Consider the following 23,525-nt stretch of genomic DNA (forward strand, 5'->3'; position numbering starts at 1 on the left):
CCATAATTTCTCAGGCACACAAGCAAAAGGATCGCAGATTCACAATTTAGAATTAGGAAGCTTGACACTAATCCCGTGCACCCAGCAACAGAAAAACATTAATGAATTCACTTGGTAACAGCTAAGAAGGCTGTCAAACAACTGGCGCAAGAGGTGCTTAATCTAGAGCAAGGGTACTGCCAGCAGAAAACTAAACTTCTTATTTATGGGTTTTGATGCTATTTTATCAATCCCAGTTTCAGCATCAAAGCTTTACATATATAATGGAGATTTTGCTGCAGTTGAAAAGAAGAAGTTTGATCTGACAACTGAAACTGAAATACTTCTTCCAGGTGAAAGCAAAAAGATAAGAGAATACCTGAGGAAAAGACAAGGATTAAGCATTTGAAAAGACAAGGAAACACCCTTCAAAAAAAGACAAGGAAACAAGAGAAGACTCACCATGTTAGAAACTAGCCAAAATTTATTCCTTGCGCTAGAGGCAATTCACTCCCATAGTTGATTGTGCTATAAGACAACAAATGCTAATCAGATCAATACATTAGGCAATCAAATGGACTTCAATTCGATACATAAAGAGAGAATAGAAAACAAGTCAGTGCTCCAAGTAAAAAAAAGGGCATCGAGGAGAGGCTACAAACAGAAAGAACTTATATAGAATCAGTAGCAAAAGTGATTGAGAATCTTTTTTTTATTGAAGAATCAAAGTGGTTACAAATCATATCTCATATTCCTGCACTATTTTCAGTATGTTTCTTATTGACCAACTATAAAAGACAGCAATCACGGAAGACACTGCAATCTTTCCAAGAACATTAAGTGCTGTTTGGTTTCAAGATAATTCAGTCTAGATAAGTGAAAGTTAACCTGCTGGAAACCCTCACTTAAATCCTACTTCTATTCAAATTCGACAAGCTTTTCATGCATAATATTCTCTTTTTACTGATAAATACGTCATTGGACCAAAAGAAATAAGGCTAAAAGGTGCAGATACTCTCAAAAACCTTTCCCAATTACAAACATTTAATATTGCTTATTAGTTTGCAACAATCCCTTCAAGGTGAAAGAAAGTCTCAAGGAGTTGCTTTGTTAGAGCTTCTCCTTCTCCTTGTCTGCAACGTGATTCCAAGTCCTTTATTTGGCTGCCATTTTGTGATTTGACTTTTTCCACCCTGGTGCACAATTTACCTTGTTCTTACACAAAGTTATGCTTCATAGTCATTCCTGTCTCATACACATTTTTGTGTAGAGAGAGGACCATGGACTGAAAATAAGGGCTGCGGTTTGCATGGTTCACAGTGCCTAAACGTTAATTTGCAGTCAATCCAAGGGTAGGACCACAATTTTGAAAGGATGAGAACCTTCAAAGTTCAGGCAACACGAAGGATGATAGCACACCCCAAAACCCCTAAAACACCCTGCCTTTTACGAAGGCAGGATTTGATTTCAGGTCTCTCACAATCCCCATGAGACTTTACGGGCAGACTAGCTGGCATCTTCCATAAACAAATCTCTTGAGAGCAGATAAAGCACATTGACCAAACTGAAACAATATTTCTTTATCTACATAAAGTTTAATTGCATTAGGTTTTAGATTTTGGATTATGGGATCAAATAGAGTGAGCAATATCATTTGAAAACAATCCAAATCATGCTTGTTCGGTGCTCTCATAGGTCTCATGCAAGCCTCTTCTTATGCAGTATATATTTTAATACACTTCAGATGTGGATCCAAAACATCATTTGCAGCAGAATCCTCAAGGTTCCAATTTTGAATTTGTGTGCAAGGCCATCAAGCAAATAAATTTATCAGATATAAACTGACAAAGGCCTGAAATTGAGTTCTGTTGCTAAGCATGAAAAACTTACCAAGTGGCACGCCGCATGTACTGCTTCCAGGAATCACTTCCTGCTTCTCGGCCACCACCAGTGGCCTTTTCACCACCAAAAGCTCCGCCAATTTCAGCACCATTGGTAGGTATATTTACATTCACTATCCCACAGTCACTGCCATGTGGCCTGCATACAACAATCAAACATATAAACATGCTCCAAAATGTAACCTTAGAAAGTATTATATGAATAATCAAACCAATAGGACAACCAGAGGAGAAAACAGATTATTGGACAGAAATATTATACATTAACCAAGCACGCATGCATGCGATCATGCAGGTACACATCAAATAAGTTCTAAGGTTAACCATATAGTGAATTTATACAAAAGATATCATAAATACAGATTACTAAGCCCCTGCGAGAAGAGTATTAATACTACCACCATGGAAGATACATCCATTATCATGATCTTACCTGCATATGGAACTGAAGCACCACAAGAACTTTGACTTGACCAAATGTGTTCCCAATTTGTCCTTTCCAATTAATTTTTAAATATGAAATGAAATTCTAGAATAACTAATAAAAAGCTCCATCTAAGCAAACAAGCCACTTTGGTATATCCAGAGATTTGAGAATTTATTGGAGAAAGCGTTAAGTAGTATACCAAATAAATGCTAGATGGAATATCCAACCAACGAATAATTGGAAAAGAATAGGAGGAAGGGTGGATATAAGAGACCTACTAAATAAGTTCTCAAAAGATGGATAGACAAAAGAAAAGAAACTAACAATATGTGGAAGGGCTTGCACTGATAAAATATTTAGCCACCTTATTTTCTCGAGCTTCTCTCTCTAGCTTTTATCTAGAGAGGAGCTCTAGTATTCTTGTAGTGCCCCCTTTTTTCTCCTCTAGTCCCTCCTCCTAGCATGCTGTTTGCCAGTGGCAGGCTCGCGGCCTTCCTTCCCCTCTTCTCTTCTCCTGCCTCCTCTCTTCACCTCCTTTCCTTTTTTTCTCCCCTCTTCCCTCTCCATTTTCTCCCTCCTTTTCTTCCTTATTCATCCTCCCTTCTTTGCCTATCCCAGCATTCAGCTGCCATGGAAGGTTGGCCAGCAGTTAGATTTGGCTAGCCGGCAGTCAGATCTTGGTCGGCCGCCCCTCCCTATCGTTTCCTTTTTCCTTTCTTTCTTTTTCTTCCTTATCCATCTCTCTCTCTACTTTCTCTCCTCTCTTCTTCCCTTTCTTCTTTCATTTTTTGGTGTTTTATTTTCTTTTAAGGGCAAGTAATAGTGGCGACAATTGAAGTTAAGATGATGATAGTATTCAGGTATGGTTTTTCCACCTCCCTTCATTATTGGTTTCAAAACTAGTATCTTACTTCCTAGCCAATTGAACTTAAGATGATGGTATTCAGGTATGGTTCTACCTCTGCTAGATTGGATGGGATGACAGTTTCTGCACACGACTCACGGAGTTGGGGATTGTGGCTCCAGACGCACTTGGACTCTAGTTTGAATTTTGAATTGCTGGTTGAGAGTTTAGGCCAGTCTGTTTGTTGTAGGTTTAGGATGCCCTATCATTGTTGTGCTCGTTTTCTTGGTTTTGACTGTGTTGCCGCTCTCATTGTGGGAGGATTTGTGTCAAACATGCTATTTTCTTGATGCCCCTATTGTCTACTGCATTTGGTCCATTTTGGCTGATGAGATTAGATGTTAATGTTGCCCAATGATGTTAGGGTTGTCTCTAGACCACCTCCATCAGTTGCTCAACCTTTTGTTGTCTGTGTTGGGTGGTTTCCCTCATTTGGGGCTTTGGGCTCTGTCCTTGTAAATTCTTTTTTCAATGAAGGTCATTGTCCAAAATTCTTTTTACAATGAAGGTCATTGTCCATTTTACACACAAAATATTGTCACTTGAGGTTAGAGTATAATATAATAAAGTGAATGAATATTGTCACTTGGGGCTTTGTGTTCTATATACAAAGTCGCAAGATATAAGCTGTGCATCCCATGTAGGTCATCTCTCCGTGTTATCTTGGATTTCCTATATTGGCCAACTCCTGAGAAAATAAAAATAAAATAAAAAGACACAGGCATATGACTATAAGCTAGCAAGATCAACCATATTTCTTTTAAGCGTGATCTTCTATTATCCAATTACTAGCAACAAAATCATTTAAACAGAATTGTATTATTAAACCAATGCTTATTGAGCATCAAACTCTGTGTTAAAAGAAGCTAGGGTTCTGCAGATTCCAACATTTCCCATAAACTGATACTGGAACTTACCCAATCCACTTAAAAATAACTTCTGGTCGGCGTGTGAATATAGAGCTGCTTAACCCTTGACGTACAGAGTTGTTTATTTCAATTGCTTCTTTTAGAGTCTGCATGAAGCGGAGAGCATTCAAAGAACTCAGATTTGGTTGGTGGTCACATGAAGAGTTCATTTGATTATAGTCAGAACTGGATGAGAATACATGAAAGAGGAGTTTAAAAAAGCAAAGCAAATTATAGTTGAGAGGTAAAATGCAAATTTTCTACCTGAAACTTCATCACATATAGGACAGGACCAAACAACTCCTCTTTAACAACTTGTGCACTTGGAGAAATCTCAACAATAGTTGGTTGCACAAAGTTTCCCACAGATTCTATGACAGATCCTCCAGTAAGAATCTTTCCTCCCTGCACAGATTTTGGTACAAAGTGGAATCAAAATGAACGGTCATGGAAAAATAAAATTTGAGACAAAAGTATCTTTTCATCTGACAGATGATTATTTCAGATTTCTATCGCGATTAATTTTTATTCACCATATTAGAGTTGGTAAGCAAATATTTGCCAGTGAACAAGAGAGCACAAGAGAGCAAGAAATTTTATAAAGGTTTTCAAGTTTAAACTCTAATATAACCTTCCTATAAGCAAGTACATAATTTTATTAACAAGTCCATATAAGAAAAAGCCAGTAGAAGCTGGATGGTGATTTCTGTCTTTAAAGATACTAATTAGCCAGATAAGCTATTCTTATGGAAATAAATATGGGACATTTAATGAACATTAGAAGATAGCATGGACCTATGAAAAATAAAATTACATATAAGAGCATGTCATCTCTTCAATGAAGACAATGACGCCCAAATAATGGGACACTCTGTTATGCATAATGAATAAATATGTTTACAAAACAGTGCAGTAAAAATATACCTTGTGCTACCATGACCTCATGGCTCCAAAGCAAGGACATGGACACTATAATCAGACATCAGTCTCTGCACTCAACTGCTACAAGGATGGACAATCCAAGGTCTACGATGCATTCCAAAAATTTCAAGAAGCAAACTAAGATTTAGCTCATACTGTGATGAATACATAAGTTAAGCAAGGTAAATGACATTTTTTCATGCCATTAGCCTCATGTATTAAACCATCCATCTGAAGCCTACAGCTTGGGGGCTATAGAGACGAAGAATTTTCAGACATGGTCGAATACCATTTTGGGTACTTTTCCAAAGAACCATCAGGTAACCAAGCCATGGGCATTATGGAATGTCATTTTTTTCAGGCCATGAGACTAGTGAAAATTTGTTTATTTGAAGATTATAATTGGAGTAAGCAGTGGAAGAATATCATGCAAATCTGCTACCATCTTAGTTTATAGACTGAGAAAAAGGACAGTCTAGTGCACATGGCTCCCACAACTGCAGAGTTTGGAGAGGGTCAAATATACACAGCCTTACCCCTGCATGCAGAGAGGCTGCTTCCGTATTTCGAACCTGCGACACTTAGTTCACAGTGAAGCAACCTTCCCATTGCACCTAGGCAAATCTGCAACCATCTTAGTTTATAGACTATCTTTTTAAAATAAAAGCATGCTATAACAAGGCGCACAAATAGTGCCGCTAGAAATATAGGATAATAGATACAAAAAGATGCTTCCCTCCAACGGTAGATGAAGCTTTTAAATAATTTGGTCTAAAAGCATAAGCTGACTGTGGCAACGCACATGACCAGTCTGAAGTTCATATTCCCCCTCTTGACAACTGAATGCCAGTAAGATCATGACCTCTTAGAGACAAAGAACCAACGTGGAAATCTATTAAAATTTGTCAAAAGAAACAAGCAACTTTCAAGAATTTAGAGAGAACAAGGGATTTGTTAAATCCAAAAAAACTGGACAAATTTCGTACATTTCCTTATGGCTTGGTTTAGTTTTCCAAGTCATCTAAGTCTTCTGGGCCCCAAGTCAAGAATTAGTGCTATCTAACAGTAATTCATCATGCTTGGAAAAATACTGTAGATGATTTTGTTTATTTTAATCCATATTTTTTATATAAGCTATTATTTGTCCATTATGCCCTAGATAGAGCAAGTTTTTGGATTTGTAGTTGCAAAAGGTTCTGCATCTAAGCCACGCATGAGCAGAACTTGCAAGCCAAATGGTGTATGTAAATATTGACTGCATACAGTGCTTCTCATTTCATGTAAAATATGATTCATGTCAAGCGCTTGAAACATATGAGCATAATGAAAGAAGCTTAAATGAAAACACAAAAAAGCACCAAATTTAAAGAATGGAAATAGATAAATATATAAAAAATATATTAAATATTTTTTAAGTAGAGAACTTTCTTAGTTGACCAGCTAAATTGCAACATTGAGGTAGCTGTGGCAGTAAAATGTTCCATAGAGCTTCACCTAGAAATTATTTGACATTCATGTTTACATAGCTGAGACATGGATATTTGATAGAAACTAAATGCACTTTAACATATAGTTTTGGTAAAGTTATTGTCATGTTAGCCATAAGTAATTGGAAATTGTTTGAATGACTCAATCAGGAATAATTCTGGATAAAACATACTGTGCAGTGAGAAATTAGAACATATCCACTCAAGCCATCAGCACAATACTTTGACAAAGAATTTGATAACAAAAAGAACGGCATAGCTCTGTAGCCAAATATAAGAGACGAAACCAACCTGAGCTTTGATCACTTCAATGCCTTTCACAAAGTTCTCCTTTGAAGCAGGAGTATGTAACGGCCCCAGTAAGGTGCCTTTCTCTAATGGATCCCCAATTTTCACTTGTTTGTATACTTCCACCAGTTGATCAAGTACAGTTTGATATATACGTTCATGAAGAAGCTGTATCCAAAGGGAAGAGACCAGATTTAGCAAAGATTGGACATGTGCAGCCACTAAAAGATAATAATATACAGGGGCATTATAATTTTACCAGCCTACGACATGTAGTGCAGCGTTGTCCAGCTGTACCAACAGCAGCAAACAGAACAGAACGAACAGCAAGCTGGATGTCGGCATCGTCCATGACAATTATAGCATTATTTCCACTAAGTTCAAGCAGACATTTACCAAATCTCTCATAAACTTTCTGTTGAACTGCAATACCAACCTGTATTTAAAGATGTGGCAGTATGAGATGTATTATCATAAAAAATAATTGGTTCCCCTGCTCAACTAAAATAATTAGACGAGCATACTGTCAAAATCTTACTGTAAACAAAGAAGACAGTGCAGAACAAGTGTAACAAAATAGAATTGATTGTGCTGCTCAATCAAAAAATGAAAATGAACATACCATCAAAATCTTCACCGTAAACAATAAAGAAAAGTGACCGCAGCATATAAATATATATAAAGAAACAAAACAAACTTTTATTTACAGAAACATGTCAAAATGATCTATTGAAGACAGGGATCAGAATACTCGAAATCAAGGTTCGTTGTGCCGCTCTGAACCGCCCGACACGGATCATGTTATATCGTACTGGGGGCGGACCGGCACAATTCTGCCCCTTTGTCCGAGATACTCGCGAAAGCGGGGGAGAGGGAGAACAAGAGAGAGGCAAAGAGGGGGGAGGGAGTGGAAAAGGGAGGAAGGGAGGGAGAGGGGGAGGTGAATGGTCGGAGGATGCTGGCGGAGGGCCGTGGAGGGACGGGAAGGGACATGAAGGAGAGGAGGAAGGGCTTCGCCCTTCGGTTCCCCTGTTTCAAATGAAATAAGCTTGCCAACTTCACTTACTTTCTTCAAGATAAAAAGGGGGTGCCATGTTTTGAATGAAAAAAGAGAACCGAAGGGCAGAGCCCCTCCTCCACCCCTCTCCGACATCCTTTGGCCAACCGCCTCCCCCCCTCTCCCTCTCTCTCCCTTCCTCTCCCTCCCTCCCCCTTCTCTTTATTTTTTCCTCTCTCCCATTCTCCTCTCCTGCACTCTCTGCTATGTCAGTACGGACCCGACACGGAATGGCACGGGGCACCAGGCAACCGGTACTGGCACAGGGATCCTTGCTAGAAATGCCGTTGACTTGATGTATTCTATCTCACTAAAATTGTTCGCATCACTAATATGAGCAACTCTTATAAAGGAAGATGATCAATATGAGTAATCAATAGATGAAGGAAACATATAAACCAGGCAGCCAAAAGCTGTAGAAAAGGTTTTTGGTACCAAGTCATCCAAGCTGATAGGAGGAGTACGTACCAACCCAAAATGGTACTATTATGGTACTAGGGCCTAATTAGCCCCCACACTAACCCATGGTATAGTTGTTGTGACATCTCCAACAGCAGACTGTGAATCTTAAAGGAGTGTGCAATACCAACGAAAATTGTACCAGTAAAGTATAAGTATAAAGTTCAATATCGAGACCCCAAACCTTGTAACTATGCATAAATAAAGTTTGCTAGTAAAGATTCTGCTAATGGCTATTAGCATGTGGCACATCAAATGCACCTGACTGATTCAAAAAAGGATATTGATGGACATCCGTGAAGCCATCAATTAATTAAGAGAAAGACTATGTAACAAGGTCTACTGAACCGGTCAGAAGTGACTGGTTCAGCCTGTACCATACTGGTACCAGCCAGCACCGATATGGTACAACCATACAATTCGGTTTCTTGCCCGTACTGGTGCGAGCCGGTGCGGTTCTCACCGGTACACACGGGGAAGAAGAAGAGGAAAGAAGAGGAAGAAGACGAGGAAGAAGAGGAAGAAGAAGAGAAAGAGGAGAAGACTACCTGTTGAAGGGGAGAAGAAGACCTCTCTTATGGGGAAGAAGACTACTGGGCCTCTTTCTTCCTTCCGAGCACCTCACGGGGAAGAAGACCTCCCTTGCTCGCGAGACAAGGGGGAAAGAGAGAAGAAGAGAGAAGGAGAGATGGAAAGAAAAGAGAACGGCTCGGAAAGAAAAAGAGAAGGAAAAAAAAGAAAAGAAAAAAAGAGAGGCCGGGCGAATAGCGCCCGCATGCGGGGCAGTGCGCCCTCGCGCGGAGGCGCAGGTGCGAGTGGGGAAACGCATCCCCGACTCGCGCCTGCGAGCGTTCCATGCAGTACGAACCGCGTGTCCATGCGCAGGGAACCGCACGCGCGCAGTTTCCTGCGTGGCGAGCATGCGGGGCAGCCCGCATAGGCTTTTAATGCTATAGAGTGGCATTTAGCATAACGTGGACGCGTGCGCGTCCGCACGTTTTCTTTCTTTTTCTTTTTTTTTCGAACCAGTACTGGTTCCAACCGGTACCGAACCAGTTTCGATCCCCACTAGTACGTCGGTTCGGTCGGTACCACGTACCTTGCTATGTAATATGTGATTGTGAACCCACCATACAATGAAATCACATCACCATCAAAGGATCTTGGCACATGATGCATTATAACACATGAATGAGTCATGAGAAAGAGATCTGACAAACAACTATAATTTCATCAGCTAATCAGGTGGAAGAATATAAGATGGACGAATGCAACTGCTAGATAATGAGATCCCACTAAATGGCAAAGTGTCGCTATGCTTGACACATGATTACCAATGTCCAATTCAAAATTTATTTTGTCTTTCATCAATAAAACAAGAGAAAAACATATTTGATGGATGGTCAAGAACCCATCAACTTACCTTAGACATGAGGTGTTCGTTATTATGTCAGGCGCACGATTTCATGAGTGCCTATAGCTTCATCAAATAATGAAGCCCCATTACTTGATGAAATTCTACCAACACATATGATGCAAGCTAACATGAGAATTATTCAAGAGGAAGCAACTTATCCCATGAACCAATCAAAAGGACGAAAATATTTTGGCATGCATCCAATCAACCAACAAGGATGGATATATCTGATCACATCAACAATTGAAATGTAGGAAGCACATGCAATAGACAAGTCCAACAGTATTTGATGGACAGCTGTGCAATTTACAGGCACATGTGATGCCGTTGACGGGTGATAATGTTACTACATGTGCAATGTCTGCGACTCATTCAAGAGGAGGAAGTATCTGATAAATGGCTGAATCACAACAAGAAGTATTTGCCAGATAGGTTATTTACCTAGAGAGGAAGGACCAATTGACCCAGTCGACAAAAGCAGATAAAATTGGGATGCTGAGCAGCAAGGCATGGTCTATTGTAAACCTTCTCTCTTGTTTCTGCCTTTCATTCACTTTTAATTTAAGAGTCAGATGCACTGATGAGTGGCTCAGTGGCTCACAGTGCTTCTTTCTTTTTCCCCTTCATAACAGCCAGAATATTTCTTATAGGTAATGCAATGTAAAAAAAATGCAATTACAGATAAGCACTATGGTGGGAAATGATGCGTGAACGGTAAGAGTTGAAAAACTGCCCAACATATAGAGAATAAGGTTAAATTATTTGTACACATAGAATTTCATAAGTTGTCTTCTAGAAAAAATAAAAAAAATTAAAAAAATAAAGATAGTGCTACAAATGGCATTTCCACCCATGTTGTTTAATTGTTTATTATTTTCTCGAAAAACAAAGCAACTTAATTTCCAACACATGTTTTCCAAAGACAATGTCTGAAGAGGAAACACTTCCTCATATATATGGTCCATAATATATTCCTATAAGCAACCAAGCTCTTCTATACATATTCTTCATACCAGTAAATAAGTTTTACCTGCATCATAAACTAGAAATATTCAGGCTCTACATGTTTTATAGATGATACTGGCCTACTGTCAACGAAGAAGACTCTGAAAAGCAAACACTGATCAATGCCATTGTTTGATGCTTGATTACTGAATTAAGCCAAATCCATGCAAGCTAGTAAATCAGCAAAAATGTTTTTCTAGACACTGCAAAACTCTAGGAGTGCTTTTATTATTACTTATTAGAATGGAAGTTAGAATATATTAAAATTTAAGGAATATTATAGATTTTTCCAGAAGAAAGAATGCCAGCTTGCAATAGTACCTTTGTACTTCCAGTAAATGAGACAAGCGGTATCCTCGTATCACAAGCTATTGCTTGACCAATTTCAGCGCCTCCACAAAATGCTGTGAAAATTGCACCTGGCAAATCGTTCTTCTTCAAAACTCCAGCAACTATTTCAGTCATTGCAATCGTTATTAATGGGGTTGTTGGTGCACCTTTCCTGCATTGCACGAAAGTGGCATCATTAATCAAAGCATTACTGTTTAATTTTTCAAATTACAACAGAAATAAAGGCAGCATCTTGTTTTATGAGCATGGCAATACAAGGAGTTAAGATAACTATTATAAAATCCACAAGAACCAGGTAACAATATGGTTTTCCATTTTCATCAAGATAATAGCAGTTTTAATTTTTTGCAACTTAGTCATTTTCCTAACCCACATTAAAAATAGTAGGTTATTAGGTAAGTCATTTATGGTTAAGAGTATATCTTGAAATATGCATTGAGAAATTTTCGACATTTATTTATCAAGACTATAAAAATTGTTATCCCTTGAGAAAACCTATAGTTCAAGCCCATATTATATCTCTAGCATGGTTAGCCGTATCGCCCCATGCCATCTGATATAGGGCGTGTTGTACCATGCTGGGTGGGAACATGTACAAAACTCAAGTTCGGATCCATACCAGACCCGTACTGAGATATACTGAGGTGTATCGAGGCGTGTAACAACCTGTATCAAGGCATACCGAGATAAAAAGTAAGAAAAATGGTTAGAATCAAAGAATGCTGAACCGGCCCGTACCAGTCAGTTCAGCCCGTACTCTAGTTTGGCGTTAAAAAATGGTACCGGGCAGTACTGGCCCGTACCAGCCTGAACCGGCCGAACCATACTGGCCCAAACAGGTCCGTACCGATTTGGACTTTTGAATGCGTGAACCAAGCCGAACCAGTGGTACCGGTTTGTACCAGCCTGAACCGGTACCAAACCGGTCTGGTGGCCAACCGGTACGCCTACCGATACCGGTTTGGCAATCCTTAGTTAGAATGATGTTTTAGTACAAGATGCGTATTGTACCGTACCGAACCGATAAGGTATAGGTATGGTACCCAATACCAAGATTGTGGATGTTGATCTATAGTTTTATTAGAACCAAGTTTTCACTTTTTTCAGATAAGAATTCTTCCCAAAAAAGCCTATCCAAAGAAAAACTTATAATACTCAAGAAATAGTTTCAAGTAAGTGTTAATCCATAATAGACTTTATAAATCTGCAACCATGCCTATTGAGGGTCATTTTACTTTGAAACACTAAGTCTTTTTGAAAATTTTAAATTTGCATCCAAAATGGAATGAGGTTTGTCTCTATAGTTACTCAACTGTGATCCAAGTTTATTGAGGTCTCACCATCCACATATCCAAGTTCCAACCTAAATAAAAAAATTCAGAGGCCCCCATTGCCTGCTAGACCTCCTTTGTATTTACTGCACTCAATCATAAGATCTTGACTTGTTATTATCTAATGACTAAGATAACATGTTAGTGACAAGAATCCAAATCTATGATATTACTTTTGACAACTCCAAAATTTGGAAGTTGGATATGCATATTGTTAAACGTATTTACTCATTTAATATGAGCAAAAGGTTGAAAGTAATCAATTTGAGTTTTCAGTGGAAATTGTTCAGCCAAGATGCCCATATGAAGGTGAAGCAACACTCTCAGCACTCACCTATTATTACATGATCGTCATTGCAGCTTCACATGGAACAAAATAATTAAATGTTGAAGATAAGGAATCATCCATAGTGGTGGACAAACACACCTTCCACTTAAACATCCAATAGGAGCTTAAAACATCCAATGATCCAAACAAAACCACAAGAAGTTCTCAAGGGCAATTGCAATTAGAGTATTATAAAGACTCTTCTTTCTATGCCCAATACAATCTATTAGCAGTATATACCTCCAAACTCATCAACCTGAACTCAGAAAACTGCAAAACCAGCAATCCAGTAATCATGATTCATCAAATTATTAGACTGGGATACTGTAAAAAAGCTGAATGGCAGCCATTCTTTTAAAGAGGAGAAAACAATCCTAAATCCCCTTTCAATGTGTCACCAAGAAAAGCATGAATTGCATGACCGCTTTCAAAGGTTTCTCTCCACCTTTCCCCAGCAATAAATCACCAGGATCAATGTCAATAACTCATTCAAGAACTTAGATGCTATCAACAAAATCTGAAGCTCCAACTGAGCCCCACACCAAGATGATGTCTACAAGTCCATACATGCGGAGGCCAGGACCCACATAGCCAATGCCTTTTCAAACTACCCTTTGACAAGGACAAGGCACCAATTGAGTGTTTGGCACAAACCTCCATTATTCCACTTCTTAGATCCAACTAACAATTACAACATGAGAGGGCTTTAGGGTGGGCATTGCAACAGCATGCCCGTAGTGAGAGCCAATAGTCTAAGGCTCACGAACACAGCAAAGTCTGTAAATGCATCTTGCAAGTTAGTTTTCTTTCTTTCTTTTTTTCTTTTGATTGGTATATTGCAACACCATTAGGAAGGAAAATACTTACAGTAGCCTAGGATACATCGAATCAATCCAAGCTTGCAAGAAGGAGCGCAACAAAGATCAGAGACAGAAGGGCTCTGAACAGAGATATAAGGGGATAGCATGGGAGTTTAAGGAATGGGGAGCTAGCAAGGCCAAAGAAGGTGCTGAAAGGTTAGCTATGAGAGAGGTACCATATAGAGATGATGACAAGTTGGAAACTAAGCACATTAGGAAGTGACTGAGGTAGTGGTGGTTGAGGAGGAAAGTGTCAATTTGGAGGGATAGAGTTGAGCAATATCTTGGGCCAAATTCAAATAAATATTTTGTCATTTTTTTGGGGATAGAAAATTTGGTTTGTAATTAAGTGAAAGATAAGAATTGGCTGTTTTTGTAATTAAGATTTGTATTTGTATATTTTACTTGTTCTTTGAGACTTTTATGAATGCTTCTCACCAATGGAGACCTAAGTCATAAGACACTTATAAGATAGTGTGTCTGCATTTTTTCTGCTAACATTTACATGTACGAGATGACATATCAGTGGGGCCAAGACCTGCCAACATGCTTCAGTTGCCTATGTTGAGTCAGGTCCTGACAGCTAAGAAAGCTGGGTCAAGCATTTACATGTAAAGCTGATTGTGAGTAAGTTTCAAGCTTGGTTGAAGCCTCATCCTATTCTTACCATATTAAAACTAAAAATTACAAGATATAACTTTTATATGTTTGATCAAGGGACCATGCAAGGTTGGCGGAACCGTCCCGAACCGGACCGTTCCGACCGACTTAAGCTGTATCAGTGGCTCACCGGTATGGTTCCAGCAACAGAAACGAGACCTATTGCCGGAGCCGGAGAAGGAGAAGAAAAGAGAGAGCGAGCAGGGGAGGGAGGGAGAGGAAGCGGATGTCGGCGGAGGGCCAGCGACGGCCGCGGGGGGCCGGTGGTGGCCGCGGCAGGCGACGTCGCAGCTTGTTCTCCTGTTTCGAATGAAACAGAGGTCCGGCCGTGGCTAAAAAATTTCAAAATTTTTAAGTGAAGTCAGCAAATCGCGCGCCGACTTCACTTAAAAATTTCGAAATTAAGCGATTTGCCGACTTCACTTAAAAATCCTAAAATATTTTAACCATGGCTGGACTTCTGTTTCGTTCAAAACAGAGAAACCGACTGCAGCCTCCGCCGGCCCCCCCGTGGCCCTCCGTCGGCATCTCTCCCCCTTCTCTTTTTCTCTCTCCCACAGTACCGATAATCTTTCTCGGTATAGGCCCGGCATAGCCCGTACCAAGTCATCCCACCGGAGAACCGGTACGATGCCCGGTACCTGTTCCTCCAACCTTGGGACCATGGATTGTAAACAGCTATATCCTGTCACTGTAAATATGCATCCACTAAATACTCGGTCTTTCTTGCGACAAACTTTAATTTTTAAGATCCACTGTAAGCTAGAGGGTGTTTTTCCCCTTAAAAAAGCTAGAAGATGCTTATAGCCTCCTTTATATGCTAAGGGAAACTCATGGTTCACATGTTGCTTGTAACCTCCTCTACACTAAAAAGTTTATATGCCGTTATCTCAATGGGTTCTATGCATCCAACCCTTGGTGCTGCATCACGGTAAGAGGGTTGCAATCCTTATTGTCTGCATATATTTGATTCAAGCCCTTAATGATTGTACATTCATTCAAAAAGTTGTTCTCAGTGTCTTAACCTCGTGTAAAATTGATTATTCTATTGATGGGAGGAACCAGCCAACCACAAATTAAGACAACTGACTTATCATCATAGAAGCATAACATAATGTTATGAATGGGTCAGAACTCGGAGAAAGTAAACAAGTATTTTTCCATACTTGAGTTAGGCAATCAGACAATTAACAAGATTGTCTGGATGATCTTTCTTCCAGTGCCTTAACTTTCCAATTGTAAAATATGAGCTGAGATGTAGAATTATTATAATATTGGTAAAAGAGAACATACAAATTGAATTATATGTTAGAGCCTTATCATGATATGAAATATCAGAAGCACACAATATAACCAATGACATTAAATCCATAGACCATCCTGTTTCATATGAAAGATCAGAAGACGATTAACATTGCAGATGATGCCTTCCAGTAGAACAGGAGCAAGGCTCACCGCCTGTATCACTAAAACTGAATGATGAGATAGAAAATTGGGACAATTATGACATGAACCTTCCCTCTGATGAAACTAATCATGGGCATAATCCTGCAACAACTAAATGAAATAAGGTACGCCAAAGTAGTTATTTAACATGAACAAAGTTAAAAGACAGTGCTTTGTCCAATTAAATCAGGCAAGAGCTTAAATATCAAGTACAGAAATATCAGAGATCAGCACTTACAGCAACAAAAAGCAAATATATCCACACAACATACAGAACAGGTTATACTTTAAACTACATCACTTGTTAATTCAGAAAGAAAGCGGTTTTAGTTACTAAGACTGATACATAATAAAATCAGTGCTAGGCCAGGGCAATACATTACTGCAGAGAAGGTTCAATAACTCACCAAACAACACAGTTTCCACAGACTAGTGCAATGCAGGCGTTCCAACCTATAACACCAAATTTTTCAGAAAAAATAGTTATGGCAGATTAAAAATATTGCCAACAAACTGTATCACATGCTGAAAAGTTGCTTACATTAGGGCACTTAGTACACCTCAAGTAAAATAGAAAAGAGCAATTTAAAGAAAGCAGAAATAATATAAAATGTGCTGAAGAAACATAAGGAAATAATCATCATGAACTTTAAAGCATGTATAACAAGTACAAAAAATTCAATAAACTTATATTACTACATACTAGATAAACACCAAATCTTGGTGGCGCTCCAGAAAACTTCTTCAATTTTTTTCTTTTGAAACTCGTATTCCAATAGGTAAAAGACAGGAATAATAACCAGTCAGAGTCAATGTTGAAATATGACTTGCCTGTATCTAACTCATGCATTCGTAATAGTGGACTAATGCATGCAAGATAGATGTTGCTGGACTCTCAACAAATTTTAAGGCCCCACATAGCATTAAGACTTTTATATGGATCTTATACTATTCACCAAGCATGATGTCACTCAATCATATAAAAGGAGAATAAGTAAGCAACCATATGTGCACAAATACTTATCTACAAGCTTAAGGTGGCAAGTTTCATCTAATTCCTTGGAAAACGCTTATATCAATAAATTTCATATAAATTCAAAGTGCAAGGTATTATACCAGAAAGAATTTCCAGCACTAGAATGAATGACATGACAATCTAATCTTATGAGGATGTCCCAATGTTCTTTCACTTCTTTCAATCTATTTGTACATGTCTCATCCAGTTATTTGGTTAGAATTTTGTATTTATTGAAGTTAAACATGTGCATCTGAACTATTACAATGGCCTGAACCCTGGATAAAAAACAATGAAAATCAATAATTAAGCTGTTACTGGCAAATCAAAGTATATATGCCAGACAAGCAGAAAGGTGGGGTCAATCATGATTCAAACCAACCATCTCATGTTACCTAGCCTAAAACAGTCTCTTTTTCCTCTGTAAAGGAACAAGTCAGATTAAATTATTGAAATAGTGATTAACAAGATTCTATTTAATTATTTATAGCAAGTGCAACCATGAATTCGAGTACTAGTAGGCAAAGAGGGTGCACCACTTGGTAGCTACCGCTATAGGGAGCATTCCATGCTAGCTGGTACCCTGTGTCAGTTTGCAAGAGCAATACTTATCATACCAGTCAGAGACTGGTACAGGCCTGTGCCTCAGTATTTTAAGCCATGGGTGCCACATTACCACATGAAGGATCTTGTTCAATATGTTGGTCTAAGTGTCTAAAGCTAGAACCCAAGGGAAATGCCAATTGTGAACTTGAATTGCTTTGAAATATTGAAATATTGATGATAGCATCCAATATTTTGTATCGGAATAACCATGAAGCTTCAAAAGTCTATGCATATGGACTAGAAACCAAAGCCATCGCTTCTGCATTGGTTTAAAATTGTCGGTGTCACCAAATTGTCAAATCACAAAATAGGGTTCCCATACCAATATGTACCATCTTGTACCGGATATACCATACCATACTAGTACCGAACTGACTCCCCTACCAGACATCAATACTGTATCAACATGGTACCAGTACGGGGTCCGGTACCGTGACTGCAAACCTCGTCATACAAAGTTTCCTAATGAACAAGACTAGTCTCCAAAATCCACATCATCCCTCTTAGACATTATATTCCATAAAATTTAGTTTAAAAAGACAACCCTACTTCCCTATTTTAAAACAATCAAAGTATCGGCACTTGTAAAAGGTAAACATGTACAAACTTACCAAGGACTGCACAAGGAAAGTTGAAAGCTGTAATGACACCTACTACTCCAAGAGGATTCCACACCTGAAGAATGTACCCAACAATCATGAATATCACATAGTCATATATTGTCATCTGGTGAACAGAGAATTAACAATGCCAGTCCAAAAGCACTAGCATACTCCCCACCTCCATCATCATATGATTCGGACCTGGAAAAATGATGAAGACAAGAGAACTGCTTAACAACCAAACCCTAAAAGGAAAATATTCAAACAGATTACGAAGAAAAATGACAGCACAATACTAGATGACAGCACATCAAAGATGCCTTATAAGTATTTCGATGGCTTGTTGAGATAATTCTCAAGGTCGTGATCAAAGACTTGAAGATGTGATTATAATTAACTATAATCCTTGACAAAATGGCCATCGCATTTCAGCTATTTGCCACATATTATTGCAATGAGTTATTTCATATTGCTAATCCTCTGCCCCCCCCTCTCTCTCTCTCTCTCTCTCTCTCTCTCACACACACCCATCCCACGCTGCAGCTCCCTCCCCCTCTCGAATCCCCACCATGGCTCCCTTGGATTCCAGGGATTTACAAGCATGTGGCTTGAATTCTCAACAATGCCTCTGTAAATGTAAGTGCACTAAAATAATATTTGTAAATTTAGGTGGATCAGTTGTCTATTTGTAAATTTTGTGTTCAGTGCACACCTATAAACATTGAAAACACATCTTTTAACAAAAAAATGCCAACTCATTTGAAATGCCAACAACAAATAATGGTGAAAGTTCATGATAAGTTAGATGCTAGGTCACCCTCCTCTAGAGGACAATGAATTAAATCAACGAATGTGTCCTAAGAATATGCAATTAAATGAGTTCATGATATTTTAAATAGTAAACACCAGTGGAGTACTAACTAGTTTTGCATATAGAGAATTGCCAAATAACGGTGCCCCCATGACAGATCTATAAATCAGGGAGTTGAACACTAATCATATCATAACTAGTGAGACAAATTCACTGTTTTGTTTTCTAATAAATTTGGCTTTCTTAAAAGCCATCAAACAGAAGACTAAAATGAAACATTTTATAAAAGCTAAAATATTCAAATAGGCCAACTCATTTGAAATGCCAACAACAAATAATGGTGAAAGTTCATGACAAGTTAGATGCTAGGTCACTCTCCTCTAGAGGACAATGAATTAAATCAACGAATGTGTCCTAAGAATATGCAATTAAATGAGTTCGCGATATTTTAAAGTAAACACCAGTGGAGTGCTAACAAGTTTTGCGTATAGAGAATTGCCAATAACGGTACACCCATGATAGATCTATAAATCAGGGAGTTGAACACTAATCATATCATAACTAGTGAGACAAATTAACTGTTTTGTCTTCTAATCATTTGGCTTTCTTAAAAGCCATCAAACAGAAGAGTAAAATGAAACATTTTATACAAGCCAAAATATTCACATAGGCATGATGCAAATGTGTATCTTTTAACTAATCAAATAAAAGTAGGAAATACGATCTCACGTTCGGATGGTATGATTGATCCATTTAGCTGACGGCTTAACCCAACAGCATAATCACACATGTCAATGACTTCCTGAAAATAAATTAATTAAAATAGTAAGCTGGAGGAAATGAAGCCATTGTCACCATTACAATTGAACATAACTAATCAGCATTTCAATGTAGTGAATTCTATTAGCCTATTTAGGTCATCTCAAAGATTTGCATTATAATATGATGTCCACATTTCTTGTGATATCAGTATCTGAAACGTAAAGAAACATGATTTGTTGTTTCTTTTTGGTACACTAGAAAAGAAAAAGATAATACTGTTTACTCATCTTCATGCGTATGTGCCTAATTACCAAAAGGGTAACTAACAATTTCACATGAATTGTATGTGAGCATCTCCAACGGCATGTCTTTATTTAATACATATCAAATAGACTTGTAAGTATAAAAAATAATGTGGGGAGAAGGAAGGAAGGAAGAAAAAGAAAAGAAGCATTTTCGTGATTAATAAACGAAGCACTATAACAAATAAAAATTATACCAAACTTGATCCAATTAACGTACGAGACTATAGAATAATATTTTAAAAAAGAAAGAAAAGATAAGATATCATAGCAGATGCAGTACTAGTTTTCTCTTCAGGTAGCAATGCCAGACAAACTAAGAGTTCAAAAGTTATTAGCATTTATAAGATTCTTACCTGAACTTCCCCTATCCCTTCAGGAAGTATTTTTCCCATCTCAAGTGACACAAGCCTACCAAGAAGTTGGAGTTTTGCTCTCAATGCTTCACCAATTTGTCGAACAATTTCTCCCCTCTTTGGAGCTGAAATCTGGGGAAGTATTTGATAGAGCACATTAGCAACTAACCTGATAACTGATGCATTACATAAAAGATATATTGCGGGTGATCTTTACCAGATGAAATCCCTTTTGATAGTGAAAACTAAGATATAACTAGAAGAATCAGTAGAGCTACCGGTATAGGAAAGCCAAGCCTATAAAGCTTCCAGCCATAAAAATCCACAGTAAAACTAATTATAGTGACATCATTAATTCTTTAAAAGCTTCCTTTTTCTGAGAAAAAGAAAGGAACCCACAAGCGATTTGTGTGTGAGAGAGAATGAATGTATGTGTGGGTGTTTGTGTGCCTCTGAAAGAGAAAGCGAGAGATGGCTCTTCAAATTACAAAGAAGAGATGCCGCAACACCGGCAATTACTGATTAGAAAAAATAATTAAAAGGAATTTTCAAATCATCGGTGTCAACTTATTAAATCAATCAAGATATCATTTTCCATCAGACAAGACATGGACATTTACACCGCTAGAATCCATCTATGATTCACAAATGCTTTCCCACCGGCTGTCGTCCTGGCCATCTATGGGTGTTTTTTTTTCCCCCGCTTTCGCTAATCAGCCTGTCTATCGTAATCGAGAAAATCGATCAAAACCTATGAAACACGGGAAGATTTTCTGAAGTGTAAAGAAATAGATCAATGGAAAGCACCTAACCTGCATCCATATCTTGGCAGCATCCATGCAAGCCTGCATCCCCGTCTCGTACTCTTGCATCGATGCCTCCACCACCTCGGCAATGACCTACATCAAGAAACCAAAGATCCGAGCCCCCATTATACATATAAACCAAACAAATGGCTCGAATAGAGAAGGATCAAGATTCACACGGATCTTGATCCGATCATCCCGGAGAGAGAAAGAGAGGGATCGAGAGCTGGCCTGGTTGTTGGCGGGGTTGTGGGAGGCGACCACGGGGCCGCTGCCTTTCCACGAGCCATTCACGCAGCAGCCGGGGTTGCGAGGACCGAGGCCGAGCTCGGAGAGAAACTGATACTCCCGTTTCGAGAACACCCCCATCGATCGATAGATCGATCGATCCAGCCAAAGCAAAGATTTTGATTTTTAGAGGACAGAGAAGGAGAAGTGAAGTCCAAGGATACGGGAGAAGATCGAAAAGAGGATGGAGGGGGGAGAGGGGGAGAGAGAGAGGAGGTGGGGTTGGGCCGGGAGGGAAGGGGAGAGACGAAAGTGTGCGGAGGTGACTAATAATCTATCCTATCCGTTAAAAAGGCGATCAAAGAACGCCTGCGGGCCAGGCGTGTCCAGCCCACGGTCACATACCGGTCGCAGTCCGTTGGATCAGAAAAAAAATAATAATAATGATGGGGATCGATAATCTCCTCCCTATTATGATAAGTTATCAATCTACTCATTTTTTATTAGATAAAAAATAATTTTATTTTTTATAACACTTAAGAGTATTTTATGTTTTTTTTACAATTCCACATTAACTCACCCTCTTAACCTTCCAATTAATACTCTCTCTCTTTCTCTCTCTCCTGATATATATATATATATACCGTTGGATCAGAAAAAAATAATAATAATGATGGGGATTGATAATCTGCTCTCTATTATGGTAGGTTATCAATCTACCTATTTTTTATTAGATAAAAAATACTTTTATTTTTTATGACTCTTAAGAGTATTTTATGTTTTTTTACAATTCCACATTAATTCACCCTCTTAACCTTCCAATTAATACTCTCTATCTTTCTCTCTCTCCTTTTATATATATATATATATATATATATATATATATATATATATATATATATATATATATATATATCAGGAGAGAGAGAAAGAGAGGTATGTACATATATGCATATATATGTGTGTATATATATATATATCCATATACGTATATATGCATATATATGTGTGTGTGTATATATATATATCCATATACGTACGTATATATACATATATCTATCTATCTATCTATATATATACATACATCTATACATATACATATATACATATATATGTATATATATATATATATATATATGTGTGTGTGTGTGTGTGTGTGTGTGTGTGTGTGTGTGTGTGTGTGTGTGTGTGTGTGTGTGTATATATATATATATATATATATATATATTGGGGTGCTGCCGGATAGTAGCCTCCTTCTACATCCCACATGATGAGGAAAGCTCTACATAAGAAAAAAAAGGAGTGCAAAAGAAAGCCTCTATAAAGGGGCACTCAAGCATGGAAATTTGCTCTCCTCTCGAGTCCCTAGGCAAACCACATCAGCATGTGGCTGCCATGTGGGGGAAAAATCTCAGACATGTGAAGAAGATTTTTTTAAAAAAAATAACTTTTTCTATTTTCTAAAATATTATCAGAAAGAGCTATTTTTTTTTGGAGAAAAATTAGCTAACATGATGCATATACAAAGATCTGTATAAAAAATGCTTTAGATAGAAATAACTTATTCCAAAAAAAACTTCTATTCCAGATTTGCTGATAGATTCAAAAAAGGAAAAGAAAAGTTTCACAAATCACACCCCCCCCCCCCCCCCCCAATTTATTAGCAAGATTTTTAAAAAAAGGTAAAAAAAGATTTAATTATGGATCTAGCCGAGAGAGGAATATACTCATCTTAGAGATTAAGTGAATAACTCAATTAGATCGATGTGTCTGGACGCGGAGCCAAGTGGCAGTCGGGTCCAGATGTGGAACTATGGTAGTTGGCTTGTTGCCATTCTTCGCATTTTTTTGGTAACAACCAAGGGTTGTTGCCGATTGTAGCAGTCATCCACCTCCAAGGAAGGGCTAGAAAAAAGATTGTCAATGATCAGTTGTTGCCCGTCGTCGTAGCCTTTCACATCCTAAGAGGGAGTAGAAAAAACAGAAAAGAGGGAGGTAGGGGACAAAGAACATGAAGAGTTCTCTAAACTGTAGGATTTGATAGGAAGAAGAAGGGAAAGAAAAGAAGAAAAGAAGAGAAGTGTGTGTTTTTTCTTCCGTTGACGTCAGAAAGAAGCACAAAAATAAGAAAAAAGAGAAAGAAGAAACCGGAAGAAAAGAAAGAGGAGTCAAAAAAAAATCTTTTTTTTTTTTATCATCAATGAGGATTTGAAAAAAATGTTCTATTTTTCCTTGCAGTATGAAAGAAAGAAAAAGGGATGAGTATTTTTCATATTTCTGTTGGGAAGAAAAAAAAAAAAAAAGGAAG

General features: G+C 38.2%; 1 protein-coding gene across 3 annotated transcripts; it reads right to left on the reverse strand.

The window, feature by feature from the left end:
• Positions 1-28: 28 nt before the first annotated feature.
• On the reverse strand, positions 29-21,550 carry LOC103709342 (aldehyde dehydrogenase family 7 member A1). 3 transcript variants are annotated; one of them, XM_008794642.4, is made up of 15 exons: positions 21,221-21,550; positions 20,996-21,082; positions 20,184-20,315; positions 19,493-19,565; positions 18,131-18,153; positions 17,962-18,025; positions 16,137-16,182; positions 11,075-11,255; positions 7,075-7,251; positions 6,819-6,983; positions 4,384-4,524; positions 4,129-4,226; positions 1,870-2,019; positions 442-507; positions 29-358 (listed from the first exon to the last, which is right to left on the reverse strand). In XM_008794642.4, the coding sequence occupies exons 1-14, from the start codon at positions 21,356-21,358 to the stop codon at positions 453-455; spliced, it is 1,530 nt and encodes a 509-aa protein (XP_008792864.2). In that variant the 5' UTR covers positions 21,359-21,550; the 3' UTR covers positions 29-358; positions 442-452. The 3 variants fall into 3 exon arrangements, with proteins under 3 accessions (XP_008792864.2, XP_026661325.2, XP_026661326.2); XM_026805524.2 differs by lacking the exon at positions 21,221-21,550 and adding an exon at positions 20,804-20,905 and having other exon boundaries at positions 20,996-21,086; XM_026805525.2 differs by lacking the exon at positions 21,221-21,550 and adding an exon at positions 20,804-20,901 and having other exon boundaries at positions 20,996-21,077.
• Positions 21,551-23,525: the final 1,975 nt, after the last annotated feature.

This window comes from Phoenix dactylifera, chromosome 8 (genome assembly GCF_009389715.1).
Source record: "Phoenix dactylifera cultivar Barhee BC4 chromosome 8, palm_55x_up_171113_PBpolish2nd_filt_p, whole genome shotgun sequence".
Classification (NCBI taxonomy): Eukaryota; Viridiplantae; Streptophyta; class Magnoliopsida; order Arecales; family Arecaceae; genus Phoenix; species Phoenix dactylifera.